We start from the raw sequence: 14,781 nt of genomic DNA on the forward strand, positions 1-14,781 counted from the left end.
TGGGGCTTTATGAAAAGAAATACAGTGCATCCTGGTGAACATTTTAAAAGTAAAAGGAGCAAGAATGGGGAATATTCAGGAGCAATATTTTATAAAGTGGCAAAAAAGCAAAGATGGATTTTGCTGCAAACATAGTGCAGAACAGAAAAGGGGAGAGAGAGATTTTCCATACTGGGGACCAGCTCCATCCCTGCAGATGCCCTTGCTGGAGGTCCCAGGGAGTGTCCTGCCAGGAATAAGAAAGGACAAGCTGTGACAGAAGAATAAAGCATCGATGGTGCAAAGGTGTTCAGTGTGAAAATATTATGCAGAAGCTGCAGTATTTTAGGCATCTCCCAGTCCATCCGTGACGACATCTGGACTGGATCCAAAGGGCTCTGTTCTCTCTGCTGTGGTAGCATCAGAAGGCCCAAATGAGTGGAGGACTGAGACCTCAGTATCAACAGGAGTTCACCTCCAAGGCATTTATTGCACGTCTCTCTTGATTAGTGTGTTTTTTATCGGACTGTCAGTAAAAAAAATCTGAGAGAAAAATGTCCTCCCACTCAGCAAACGGAGTTATAAAATCCTTCCTACTGGTTACAAGGGGACTGATTTATTCAGTACATCTATTTGACAGCACCTGTTTCAGAGACCAAGGCAGCAATTGAGCTGTAGCGTATCAGAGTGATTGCTGTTTGTTCAGAGGGGATATTGTGGGTTACATTTTGTGTTCACATTTGAATGGTGCAGAAATGCTCAGAGCTGGAACATAGCAGAGCATCTTCACTGAGGATCACCAGGCAAGAACTGGTGCTTGAATTTCTCTGGGCAGTTTTACCACAGCAGAAACTGAGGATGAACTTGCAAGCTTAGGGGCAGTAGGAACCTATGGCTGGAAGGCTACTGTAGAGCACAGATGAATCATGGCAATTATTGCAGAAGTCAGTGCTGTTCTAGCATTACTCCAGTGTGGAAATTGTCTTGAGGATCTTTAGACTATGATTAAGTGTTGCATTGACTTTAAAACCTCTTCCTTTCCCCTGCTTTCAATATCAGCTAAATTCTCCTTTTCTTAGTACTTCATCAGCATGTTGTCTGGGTGGCAGCTGCCACAAATTCCTGTGAAGGTGACACACAGCAACACCACCTGAGAGTAAACCCCTCCTTATTCAAACAACTGGAGTGCCAGCACTGTGCTTTGTGCAGCCTGCAGACTAAAGATAGAAGGTGCTCTTATCTGCAGAGCGGTCACTGCGATGGTCTGTAGAGAAAACCTGCTGATGCCTTTCAGAGGCGTGTTCTCCTTGGCAGAGCTGTGTCACACATCAGCACACCCTTGCTTTTTCCCTTCTGAGAGACCTCAGAAGCTTTTTACCATTTCTTTCCTGCTGGAAATGAGCAGTGGAAAAGCTCTCTTTGTGACAGTGAGTAAAACCCAAGAATAACTGATCTTTCTTTCCAAAAGCTCTCTCAGATGATGGCCTCATACTCCCGTTATGAGGGAAGACAAACAGGTTCAAGGCAGCCAGGCAGGTACCCATGTACATCAACACCATATGCAGATGAAAAAATCTGAGTTTTGTGAAATCAAACTTATTTGGCACTTCTGTGATTCAGGCTTTTTCCCAAATGCATTAATCTCTGCTTCTCCCTATTCCCAAGACTTGCAGCAAAGAATCAATTGCAGTTACAAATAGTGGATTAATTAAGAACACTGGGGAGTTCAAAAGGCAAAAGGTTGCCTGTGTCTCATTACACCTTTGTTTCACTTGTTTCAACTGAGCAGTGCTGCCTCCCACAATGACAGGCATTAACAGGATCAGAGAAGCAACAGCCAGGAGCAGAACTCAGTGTTGGGCAGCAGCTCAGAGGAGCCTGGAGAACCTTCTCTCACATCTGGGGGAGATGCAAGTCTTTGTGGAAACAAGTCTATTTGGCTGACAAGCTATATATGGTCACAGGGATGATTTCTTCATCTTCAGACGTCCCTGTGACCCTGGAGTCTGCAGTGGCTTAGTTTTCCATCATCCCTCTTGTTGTTGACTTGGGAGCTCTGGAAATCATGCATTAAATACATCTTAAATACATTTTCCCCTTGGAGATGCAAGCAGAGGATGCTGGCAGTGTCAGTCTGTTAGAGGAAGAAACTGAAAAAGCTTTCCCATAGAAAGTGCAAATGGAGCCATTAATAACCTGCAGTCTGGTATTGCTTTGTGGTTCGACACATACCTATTGCTTGGCCCTGATGGGGCTATTTAACTGCTTCTAAATGGCACAGAGAACAGTTCTGTAGTGTTTCTTGAGCCTGTGCATTACCTGTCAGCAGAAGAACGTTTGTGAAGGCACCTTTCCCCTGGAACTCTTTTGAGAGGTCTTATTAACTCAGGATTTATAAGCTTCCTCTTCTTGACTTTGCCCTGCCTGTCATCACTGACATACAGCTGCTCACTGCCTCACCCCCTGAGGGCTTCAGTCTCCCCAAACTTATCTCCTCCACTGACTTCCTCTGTTGGCTTCTTAAAGCTGTGTTTTACTCCTCTCCATCACGCAGTCCTCTTGGAAGTGGTGAAGGTACATGGAGAGGAAAGCTGGCAGAGTTCTTCAGCAGTGGACAACTCCAGGGTAAAAAAAATAAAATAGGAAAAAATAATCGGTGTTTACTCAGAGTTTTCAAGGTTGACATGTTTCTGGGAAAAGTTTGGTGGGAAAAGTTTGGTGGAAAATGTTCTTGCTTTGGTGCTTGAGGGTAATGACCCTCAATTATCATCCCAGAGGTGAGAATGACTTGATCAATAAGTTGTGTCTGAAAGATGATTGCATGTAAAAGTGCCAGTCTTGCTCAGGAAACATCGCTGGAATTCAAGGAGAACTTTTACCAGGCAAGTTAGTTTTTTAAATGAGAAGAAAAATAAGAATTGAGTGACTTAGCCTATTCACAAGAATTGTAATTGCACAGGGGGCTGATTTAGAAGCAGAGCCTACTAGCTGCAGCTGAATCACGCTCCAATCTTTATTCCATCAGTTTTTCAGGGCAGAAATAGAAACATTAAAGAGGAATAATGCAAATGACATTGACAGTATTTTCAAAATAAACTCAGCTCTCTAAAGTTTTCCTCAAATATGTTTTTAGTGGCTTCTCCTCTGCTTGCAGCCAGGACTGCTGAGGCTCAGGATATACCTGTAGTGCACGGGAGGACTTGCCACAGGGGCCAAATGCAACTTTTTTAATAAATCCATTTAAATTTCAGCTTCTGATCTAGCAGACATGTTCACTGCCCTCACCCTTAGAAAACATCGTTTCCCAAGAGCCCAAACAGAAGAATTTTATTTCTATTTTATCTTCATTCAGCCACAGCCTCTTTTTAAGGTTTGTTTTCATGTTCTCACTACGGGAATCTGCTCTGCCACTGGCTTTTGCCAGGTCCAGACATATTCCCCTGCCTGGGCAGTGTTAGGTCTTTGCCATAAGCTTTCAGAAAACTCTGGAAAGCAGACAGGACATTTTCTGCCAGGCTGAATGCCCTCGATCATGGAAGATGTCCCCAGCACTCTGAATGAAGGCTTACACTGACATCTGGGAATAACTGTGACCAGAGGAGCCTGCCAGCTTGGCAGAGATGACTGCACTTTGAGTGATCGCCTGGCACAGCTTGGCAGCCCACAATCAATCAGTCTTTCCACCATCTGGAAGAGGAAGGCTGCACAGGTTTCCAGGCAGCATCCAGGACTGAGGATTTTTGGAAAGCAATGGTGGCATTTGAGTTCCTTCCCTTCTTTACCAATGCAACCCCAAACCCATAGGGTCACACTCTGGTTCTCTTCCTACGTGACACATTCACTGCTGCTTTTGGGAGCTGATGAAGCAGTGAAGCTCTGGAGAGACATTTTAACCTAAGGGTATTTTTTTCCTGCATGATAAAGTTGCTTTTTTGGATGCAGTGGGCTCAAAACAAATCAAAGAGGTGAAATTCTTAATAACCTGCAGTCCTGCAACTTGCAGGGTAGCTGTGAGTGCTCTGCTTGCACTGCATGCTGCTCTTCCTCCTCTGTAATTGTCCTTCCATCCCTGGGATGTTGGGCCAAGGAGAGCAGGAGGAAGGCAGAGCCCAGCTGCTCTGTCCTTCATCTCTCCCTGCAGGCAGCAGTGAGGCTGAGGGATGTTCAGGCAAGCTCTTGCAAATGATGCAGCCCTGCAAAGCAAAGGGCTTCAGAGAGCTGTGCCAGCCTTTGGAGTGTGTCTGCACTCTTTGGACAGTTGGCTCTGAGTCAGCAAAGACTTCTTCTGCCACATGAAACCCAGAGATGCCATTGGGATTGATACCCAATGTTGTGATGGAGTCGGTCTTGCCTGTGCTTACATGAGTCCGTGGCAGAGCTTGGGCCACACGTAGCTTCTTGTTCATCTCAGGTCCTGGTGCAGGACCAGAGAGCACGTCAGTTCCCTCATCACCTCTGCTCAGAGACACAGGTCGCTTTCTCCATCCCTCCCCACCTTGAACCATTGTCATGAATACCAAGAGCAGCATCTGTGCCCAGAGTTTATAGCTCACCTCAGCACAGGGACCACCACTGGTGGGTTGTGTGCTCAGGGGTGGAGTTTTCAAAGCTTCCACAAATTGAACTGTGTTTGTACAACACTGTAAACGGAGGCATTCATTGTACCAAGTAAAAAGGCTTCCATTTGAATTTAATGGATGCAGCTGATTGTGCTCAATGGCATCCTTCACACTTTGGGATGGATTTGAACTTCACAACTTTGCCAGACTTCCTGAACTGACGTCTCTTTTCAGCTGCCTGATGGATCCAGCTGAGCGGTGCTGTCGCCTGTCGTCCTTTGGCGATCTTCCTGTGGCAGATTTGGCGAGACAGGCAGCTGGCTTCTGTGTTCCAGTGAGTCAAAGTCAACCATCAAGTGAGATACAACAGGGGAGAAGTCACCTGAGCACACAGATAAACCTACCCTGCTGTTTCGTTCCCTTACAAGCAGCGCAAATACATTTGCTTTGGCTACAGGAACACTTTCCTATTCCATTTATACTGAAATTCCTCCTGTGCTTCGTTCTGACAAATACTCAAACAATTGTTTATTTCCCTTTGAAGTTTTTATTGTCCCTTACAGTGCTTTAGATGGTGCCATCTCTTCTCCAGCACAGCCTCGCTAACGGAGGAATTTGGCTTGTCAGAGAACGGGCTTTTGAGCGATGGAATTGCTGAATGGCTGCAGAGCTTTACAGCTGGGAAGCAGCAAGGCAATTTGGTCGCTGCTCTTTTGCTGATGGCTCAGCACTTAGTGTCACAGTATAGCAGAGAGAGTCCTACCTACCTCCTCTCATGCTTCTCAGGGCTTGCATCACTCTGGCTTCATGGAATCCTCTCCTGGCCTGTCCTGGAAACAGAAGGGAGTTGCCTCTGAAGAGATCTACTGCTCTAGGCAGTAAAGGACAGACTTCGAGGAGGTCTCAGCTTCTCTTTTAGCTGTGTAAGGAAAGGCCCAGCTCTTCAGAACTGCTCCCCCCACCCCCGCCAGCATCTTTGAGATTGTGATGCTCAAGCAAGAGGAATTCCCTGTTGTTTTAGTGGAAGCTGCTAGAGTTATTTAAATCTCATCCTTAGGGGGTGGCAGGGGACATTTGTTCTGTCTGATAACTGGGTAACAGAGAGGCTGAGAAATCCCTGAGCACTGACCAGGGCAGGTAGCTTGTGATGACTGTTGAGGTTTCAGAATACAGCAAACTGAGAGACTTCAGCAATTCCACCCCCATCAATCCATTTCCTTTGTGTTTCTCTCCACCTTGTCCAACCCTATGCTGGGCTCCTTTCCTTAGCACCAAGCCTCCCTGCTGAGTAGTAAAAGGTTTGTACTTTTTCAGAGAACAATATACACATCTTAACAGCCAGTCCATTAGTTCTTCAATGGTTATTTTAATTAACTACTCTGTTCAAAACATCAAGAGCCTGTTGAGCCATCTGGACTGATTAAAGTCGCATATTGCATTACTAATGTGCTGATTAAATCCTTCGTTTTGCTCCAAGTCCTGAGTGAATCCAAATGTTACAGCTCAAAAGCTGCTTCACACAAACAGGTTTGGATTTTGTCTGTGCAGGACTGGAGGATTGCTTTAGGTTTGGGGAGAGGTGTGCTGGTCACCATGTGCTGTGCTCACCAGGGAGGTAAGCAGAGGGTCTGTGGCTGGATTTCTTCACAGTGCTCTCCAAAGAGCTCTTGGAGGCTTGTGTGAGCAGACAGCCCTTTCCTAGGGCACATGTGGTTGGGAAGCAGGAAAGCTGGGACTGTGGCATCATATATTCCCTGCTGTGGAAATTCCCTAATTATTAGGGAGTTTGGGGAAATAAGAGGTGGTGTTGCCTGAGACATCTTTCTGCCTGGGTCAGGAAGGATTTGAACTGTTAGAATTTACCAAAGCTGCTACAATATCTTAGGATACAGATCATACCCCTTAATCTTTGCTGAAGTCTACGGGTCGGCTGGTGAGCGTGCCATCGGATCGGCCTTGGCTCAGAAAAACCCACTGTAAATCCACCTTGGGATTCTCTGCTACCTCCCACTTTGGCTGTGAGTGCCACAGCAAAGGAGGCCTGAAGGCTGGTCTCTAGGAGGATCTCTGCTGTTGTTACTTCGAATGCTCGGCTTGCACAGGACACCAAAACAGAGAAGGCAGTTCCTGCCTTTCCACCCAGGTAGCCCTGAGCATATGATACCCTGCAGAGGAGGGTTTTCCTCTCCCTCCTGTGCCCTGACTGGAAGTTTGCATTTCAACATCCATCTCAGAAGGGTTTATCTTATCATGAAAATCACCGTACCATAAAAACAGGTGGGGTTTTGCACATATTGTTAACTAATTTGGTTTATGAACCTTTAACTCTCAGGTTCCCAGTTTTATGTGGTGTAGGACAGGTCAGTACTCCTTCCAGCCAAGAACTTTAACACGTTTGTTAGCTGTTGTGAGATTTAATGATTGTGTCCTAATTTAACTAAGATAATCTTTCCTTTTACAAGGGAGCTAAGGCACAGGGAGGACACGTGAATTAGCAGAGAACGGGGAGATGAACAAAGAGAACTCATCTCCTGCCTGGGGAGTTCACACTACGGCAGATGCCCTCCTGCCTCACCCTTGTGGCACCCAGAAGCTGGGGTTTTCTAACTCAGTGATGTCCAAGGATTTAAAGCATCACTTTCCTAGGGAAAAAGTAACCCAGCAGCAGCGTGTGCCACAAAGGGTGCAGCCAGTTGAGGTTATTTAGCAGAGTACTGTGTTTTTCAGACCTCATTCTTCCAGCCTTTCAGAGTTAAAGCCAAGCCTCACCACAGAAGTGGCTTTTGAGATGAAGGACTTGACTGAGCTGGCTTCCCCACTAACAGGACTCTTGTTGCTTGCAGGTGAACGGCCACCTGGACTACATGAAGCAAATGGACACCATCCTGAAAGCTGTGGGTGTTAAAACCAAGGAGTGCCAGCTGGAAGAGAAGGGCAGGGGCAGTCTTTTCTCCCCTCTAGCCAAGAAATCACAGCAGGCAGCAGGCAGCGAGTCTCAGGAATAGAAGAACACCGTGCATGAGGAGGATGTGGCTGACGGTGAGGGTCTTTCTGCTGGCTGTGCTTCCCACAGCTGTGTCTTGGGAGAAACCTCACTCCCCTACCCAGACTGTTCAGGCAGCAGGGCCGGCCAGGAGGAGGGAGGGGGTGAAGGAGCACATCAGAGCTCATTGTGTTGTGCAGAGAGGCTCGGCCAGCACTGAAACTGCTTTCAGACCATCGTTGGTTGCACTGTGTGTCGGGAGAGCCAGCAGAGCTGTAGCTGCAGTTTTCAGACCCTTCTGAGAGCCTGGAGTGTGGCACCGGCCTGTCACTGGATCAGAGCTTTCCGAGCAGCCACCCACGGCATCTCCCACAGCCAAGAAAGGGCTGATTCCTGCCTGGATCAGTATTGCTCCTCAGGAAGCAGCAGCACTTCCCTCCTCGCACAGACTGGGTTTAGTCTTGAGGGAACCAGCTGTCACCATTAGGGACTGTGTCTCCGCTGTGTAACTCTCAGGAAAGCAGGTGGCACTGTGGGTATTTTTAAGCATATTGTGGAGAAGGGCTCCTCACTAGGAAATTAAAAGCCATTTCCCACCAGTGGTCGATGTGGGGTTTGATTTTCACACAAGCAGGTTTGTCACAGCTCTGGCTATCCAGCTGCTGGGGTCCTGGCACTGGTGGTTTGCTTCGGCTAGCTGGGGAGGTGAAAGGTTCAGCCTCCCTGGCTTCTTCCCCCCTCTGCCGACGGTTTGCAGCCAGGGTTTGGGCACTTTTCAGTCAACAAGGCTGTTTCCCTATTTGCAGGCTGAGGATGATGAGCATTCAAGGCCTCCTTGCTATTAGAAACGTGCTCAGAGTCCCCAGGTGAAAGCAGCAGAAGAAACAGAGTGGGATTTTTGTGATTTATCACTTTGTGAAACTTCCTCCCAGGCTTCACAAACCAGCAACCCACAGAGACGTTCATTTTGTGTCCCCCCACACGTCTCCAGCCTTAAAAGCCCCCTCTAGTCATATTTTTAATTGGCTCAGAATAAAACCAATACTTGGCATGGGGTAAGCATGAATCTGTCCAATTTCTACCTTCCTCCATAACAGCCAATTGGCATCCGCTCTTCTCCCCCAGTCTCAAACCAGAGGGAGGGACGCTGCTTTACCTCCCCTGCTACAGAGTCTTCCAAAACCTGTATGGGAGTGATCCTCATCTTCCATACAAGGTCCTTTTCTGGCCTGTTTTGCTGCTAAGCCCAGGAAAATGCATCTATTGCTCAAATTGGTCATAAAACCTCTTGTGTGGTTCGGGACCGTACACGGGCAACGTGGAAAGAAAAGAGGTGAGACTCGTTTTGGTGTGTGGGTGCTTCTCCCAGAATCCTGTACCCCTGGGGGGCTCTGGCTTCCTTTGTGTCACTGTGAGGTGTGGGAGTGCAATCGGACTTGTCAGTGTGAGCTGGGAAATGGGCAGCATGGTGTGCAGGGTCTGAGTCCCACCAACTACCAACCCACCTCCGCATCTGAAAGGCACTTGAGGACAAATTCTGTAAAAGCATTTTGGTTTTGTGGGGGTTCTTTTCGTGCCTGCTTCCCACATCATTCCCTTTTCTCTGCTTATGGCTTTTTTGCCATCCAAAAGACAATATTTATTTGGATTCCTATTCAAAGGCAGGAAAAATGTATCTAAAACCTGATGGATTGTCAGAGCAAAGTGCCATGGTGCCAAAACCCAGGGTGGAATCTAAAGGGAAGCTCAGATCCTTACACACCACTGGCAGGATACCCAGAGAGTCCTGAACAAGTCCCACGCCCACCCCCCTGCTGAATATCCAACACTTTGCATGGAATTTAATCCCCCAGAGCGCAGGCTGCTCACGACAGAACACGACGGCTTCACTGTGTTGCAACTCGCTCTTCTCACAGGCAGCTGAGACAGACACAGTCCAAATCAGGCAAGGAAATTAAACACTGAGAAGATGTGATGTTCCACGGACTGAAGCAGTCCCAAACCTCCCATCCATGAGTCACCAGACGTGTTCCACCGTTCTTCTTGGTGCTGTTGGTGAGACAGAGGTGATCTGCTGAGCTGTGGGAGTGGAAGCTGAAAATTGAGCCTTGGCTTAAGTTTAGGCTGGTGAAAGGGTCTGGAGTCCCAGGTTCAGACTGACTGGGGATGAAAAGGCTGCGAGAAGCAGCTCTTGGAGAAGGATTGGCAATGGTGAGCAAAGGGATGGAAAGAGAGAGAAACAAGGCAGATGGATTCCGCAGGGAAACGTGGCTCTGTGCTGGTTACACCTACCCGCAGAAGGGCTCGGTGAGGAAGTCTTCTTCACACAGCATTTGAAGAGGGTTTCCAGCAGCAGTGGTTGTGCAGGGAGATGGCCTGCAGCATATCAGCCCTCCAGAGTGTTTGTGTTGAGCTGGGGGATCCTTCCCACCGCACAGAGGTCCATAACACCCCTGTTGGCGTCTCCCCCATGGACACGCATGCTCAGGCCACGGGGGTGCCGAGCTGCTGGGGCTGCAGCTCCGCATCCGCCGGCTCCACGTCAAAAAGGTTGGCCAAGCGTGTGCCGGGGGCTGGGAGAGCCCGGGGCCCATCACTGAGGGGTAGCAGGCTGTGTTCGTGCCCCAGAGCCCCAGAGTCAACCGAGTCGGTCTCAGCCTGCAAGGTGAGGACGTTCTTGAGGGACGTGGCAGCGCGGGGCCCGCTGTTGGAGTTCCTCATGGAGAGGGAGATGGCACTGGGACGGGGCTCCCCTGAGCGCCGGCAGCAGGGCAGGTATTTGCCCATGGCCCTCTTGAAGTCCCTCATGAAGAGTGGATAGATGATGGGGTTCATGGTGCTGTTGCAGTACCCGAGCCAGGTGAGGACGTCAAAGAAGCTGGCCGGGACACAGCCGCAGACTGCCTGCCAGGGGCACAGAGCAGCGATTAGCAGCGTTTCCCACACTTCCCTTTCAAAGGAACCCTCCAAAACACTTTTTCCTTGCTGTTGTTTTGTTCCCAGAGCAGGAACTGCACCTTTGGTCCCAGCAGCTTTCCAGAAAGAGCTACAGGTATCTGAGATCCAACCCAGCTGGATTCCAAGTGAAAAGCTTTTGAAAGCCCAATATAAACCCCAGTATGTGCTTACCTGTGTCATGTTGGTGATGAAGAAGGGGAGCCAAGCCACGAAGAACATGCCCAGGAGGATGCCCAGTGTCAGGCTGGCCTTCAGCGCCTTCTTGCTGTGCTTGTTTGTGAACCTCCTGCTCTCGCTGCTGGCTGAGGGCTGGCTTGGGGCACGGGGAACCTGCAGCAGGAGACAGGGAGGTGAGTGAGGGCTTGTCCCTGGGCCAAAACCACTGACACCAGTACTGGCCTCCTGCCCAAGACAAGTGGAGTTGGGTGCTGCAGGTCCTGCAAACGATCCCCTGCTGTTCCCTCCCTTCTGGCAGGGGGCAGGAGGGTGGCACACCCAACAGCACCTGAACCGCGTGTCTGGAAGGGGATGGGATAGAAACCTCAACATTGAAATGAGTTGATGTTATTTCTGCTGTAAAACGGGGGAGTTTAAGATGCTTCTTGTAGAGAAAAGTCCCACTCCATCAGTGCTTTGGTGAGGACAAAGCACGGCCTGAAGAGGCAGCTCCAGCTGCTGATTAGAACAGCAAACTAATTATAGTTTTAAAAATGGGATGTTAAACATTTCGGCCTACAAACACCCTAACTAACTAACTACATACCTAACTCACTCCTCTATCCGCTCTTGCAATCTGAAATTAAGCTGTTGTTATCTCAGCCCTCCACTGTGATTAAAGAGGCCCCGTTGCCACTCAGCTTCCTGCCCAGAAAAGCAAACAAAAATCCAGGTAAGAGCATGCAACCTGAGGGCTCCCTGGCTGACACCTTGTTTTCAGCTCACCCTCCAAGGGAGCTGGTTCAGGCCTCTGAGGGATCTGCTGAGGCATTTCCCTCTGCTGAAATATGGTTGGAGGGAGGATGCTGGTAGACACTGGTTTTCCAGGGCAGAGCAAAGCACCTGAACATCCCCTAGTCCTGCTGCACCAGGGCCACGACTGCTTGTGTCCAAAAACTTGGCATCAGGGTGGGGGGGAGGGAAATAAACCTCTTAGGATATTGCCTGTTTATTCTTTGATTGTCACTGAAGGTCTGGTACGTCTTATCAGGCGCAGGAGAGCTGGCTGGGTCAGAGTCCTGGCTCCTTTCTTAAAAGAGAGAGAACAACAACCTAAATCAAGGTATTTAAAGGCAATTAAGTCTTTTCCTGGTAGGATACGAGGTCGATAAAGCCTATTAGAGGGAATTAAACCTGTGAGGTTTAGTGGCAATTACCTTCTCTGGAGAAATAGGAACAAGTGCAGCCCCATTTTGGTTATAAAACCCACACACACTAGTTTAACCAGCAGTAGAGCAGGGAAGGATTCTGTGCTTCCCGTTATAGTCCAGGCAACAAAAATAGAAGCTGGCTGTTCAAAAGAAGGTGCTCTCCAGAATTTGGTATTTGCTATTATTTAAGCTTCTTCTCCCCCATATGTCTCACGCCCACCACGGCCAAGACTTACAAGTGGAAAGTCAGATAAGATGAAAACCCTCTGGGATGAGGCTCAGCCAAGAAGGGGGCGAAGCTGCATCTCGTTTGTGCTGCTGAGCGTTTTCTCCTCTATCTGAATTTACTCCTCAGCTTCTGCTTGTGCTGCCCCTGTGCTCCCGAGCAGCGGAACCGCGCACCATCACCCCGAGGCCATCCCGAAGGCAGAAACACCCCAGGCACCCCAACCACGAGGAGGGGGTCCTGCAAGGAGCCACGTCCCTGTGGCCACCTTACCTGCAGCGTGGTCTCGTCGGTGCTGGCGGTGGCCACGTTGGAGGCGAGGGAGGCCACCTGCACTGCTTGCTTGCGGGCTGCCAGGAGGATGCGGCAGTAGGTGAAGGAGATGGCGGCGGATGGGAGGAAGAAAGTCAGGCAGGAGGCCACCAAGGCGTAGGGCAAGCTGACCAGCAGCCGGCACTGGTCCTCGTCCCCCCGGGAGGTGACATTCGGGGACCAGACTTCAAACTCCAGCTCGTGCCAACCCATCTTGATGGGCAGGAAGGAGGCCAGCGCAGCCAAGGTCCAGGTGGCCAGGATGAGCCAGAGGGCCCTGCAAGAGGTCATTCGCAGCTTGTATTTGAGGGGAGAGATGATGAGCAGGTAGCGGTCCAGGCTGATGACGCAGAGGTTGAGGATGGAGGCGCTGCAGCACATGACATCAAAGGAGTACCAGAGGGAGCAGAAGTCACCCCGCAGCACCCAGCGGCCGTAGAGCTGGTTGAGCATGGCTGGGGGCATGACCACCAGCCCCACCATCAGGTCAGACATGAAGAGGGACACCAGGAAGTAGTTGGAGGTGTTGCGCAGGGAGCGTTGGGTGACGATGAGGAGGATGAGGAGGAAGTTCCCTGCCGCAGTCAGCAGGATGATGAAGCAGAGGAAAGCGGCCACCCAGCTGCTTCCCACCAGCAGCGAGCGGTCCCCCAGCACGCTGGCATTGGGGGCCCCCAAATCGCCCTCCATGAGGAGCCGGGTGGCAGGGCTGGCTCTGGAGCTGGGGGACCTTCTCCAGCCGTGACCTGCGCTAGGTGATCATCGCCAGAGCCAGCTCCAGGGGAAGAAATATCACCTCTCCGTCTCTGCTCCGTGTCCGTCCTCCTTTCTCCTCTCCTCCTCCTCTCCCTCTACTTCCCACTCTCCCTCTTCACTGGCAATCAGGGCAGAGTGACATTCCCAGAAGCCGATCAGCAGTAACAAGGTTCCCCTCCCCGTTACTCACAGCCAGGCAATTCCTTGTCCCTGCAAATCCTGCCGAGCTGGGATGTCCCTGGATGCTGCTTCTGAATGCTGGGGATGCTCCAGACACAGGAAAGGCTTTGGATGTGCTGGATGCTGGGAAACTTGAGATGCCAGGGATGCTGGATTGTAGGATGCTCTGGATCAGGGAATAATCTGGACCCCAGGATGCTCTGGATGCTCCAGCTGCTGGGATGCTCTGAATCTCACAATACACCAGGTGCTGGGATGCTCTGGACTTCAGGATGCTCCAGCTGCTGGGGACACTCCAGACCCCTGATGCTCAGCTCTTGCCCCCTCAGCTGATCCTGGCTGCCCGCAGAGCTGTCCCTGGGGCCCCACCGAGCTCCTCGGTGCCTGAGCTCTGCTGCCGCTGCTGCAGCCAGAGCCGGCGAGGAGCGAGGAGCGGCAGAGCAGCCCTGAGGCGAGTCCGGGGATGCTCCCAGCCAGGCTCGCCCGTGAGGAGGAAGATGCAACACGCAGGAGTGTGGGAAGGTGTCTCTCCCCCGGCAAAGGTGCGTCCAGCGTGCAGGGGTGTGAGTGTGTGTGTGTGTGTGTAGGTGCCAGCCAGACATTTACCTGCTGCTCTGTGATGCACAGAAAGGGATGCAGAAATGCCGAGTAGGAGGAGGTGGGGCTGGGGGGGGAGAGGAGGGGATGAAATGAAATGCTAATGAAAACAGGGATCTGGTCTAAACTCCACGAAGTGGCAGCCAGAGAGTTCCCTTTTCCTCCTTAAAGAGACAGCCAGAGCTCTGCCTCCCCTCCATAGGCTCTGCCAACATCAGAGACCCCGCAGGTCTGTGGCCAAGCCCAGCTGGCAGCACGGAGCATGAGGCTCCAGCCTCCCTGCCAGCCGATGGCTTGTTAAAGGCAAAATTTAACAAAGCCAAATGAACAGGATCAAACCTGCCTGGAGCTGCCGGCTCGGGAAGTGGGCGAAGGGACGGGAAGGACTCACTGGCTGCTTCTCCAGCAATCTGCATCCAGGGATGGAGGGTGTGAGGAGAAGCCAAGGGAAATGGCTCTTCCCACTCTGGGACAACCAGGGGATCTGCCCCACCACACCGGGCTTGTGTGGGGTGACCTTGGTGCAGCCCTCGCAGGGGCAGCCCTGGCTGGACCCACGGCTACGTCCCTTTGGCAAGGGGGAGGCCACATGTCAGCAGTCCCCATGGGTCCTGCTGGCTTCAAGACACTTGGGTGTCCCATGCTGCCACCTCCACGTTTCTTGTGGTCCTTCGCAGGGACTCATTTGCATTTTTTAATTGCACAGTGGCCAAAAGGTTGGGGATTTTCATGTTCAAATGGCTGTTGGGGGGAGCAGAGCTGAGGGCACGGACTCCAGCATGAACTGGAGCTGTGTGCCCATCCCCATTGTGCCAGTGGCTTCCAGTCCTGTGGTCACAGGGCCAGACATGTCCCTTTCCTCCC

At 50.7% G+C, this 14,781-nt stretch overlaps 2 protein-coding genes across 2 annotated transcripts in view; one reads left to right on the plus strand and one right to left on the minus strand.

Annotated features, from left to right (window-relative positions):
- TMCO4 (transmembrane and coiled-coil domains 4) overlaps positions 1-8,108 on the plus strand; it is a gene marked incomplete at its 5' end in the record, with an annotated part of 33,460 nt that extends 25,352 nt beyond the window's left edge. Inside the window, one exon of the mRNA XM_084274559.1 lies at positions 7,382-8,108. Within this exon, the coding sequence (XP_084130685.1) occupies positions 7,382-7,543 (162 nt within the window). The 3' untranslated portion in view covers positions 7,544-8,108. The remainder of the gene's footprint in view (positions 1-7,381) is intronic.
- A 1,897-nt stretch (positions 8,109-10,005) lies between these two features.
- HTR6 (5-hydroxytryptamine receptor 6) lies at positions 10,006-13,074 on the minus strand (the record flags this gene model as incomplete). Its single annotated transcript, XM_084274574.1, has 3 exons — positions 10,006-10,425; positions 10,651-10,809; positions 12,346-13,074. 3 exons carry the CDS (start codon positions 13,072-13,074, stop codon positions 10,006-10,008), a joined length of 1,308 nt encoding a protein of 435 aa, XP_084130700.1.
- Positions 13,075-14,781: the final 1,707 nt, after the last annotated feature.

Source organism: Gallinula chloropus (assembly GCF_964237585.1).
Source record: "Gallinula chloropus genome assembly, chromosome: 23".
NCBI classification, from domain to species: domain Eukaryota; kingdom Metazoa; phylum Chordata; class Aves; order Gruiformes; family Rallidae; genus Gallinula; species Gallinula chloropus.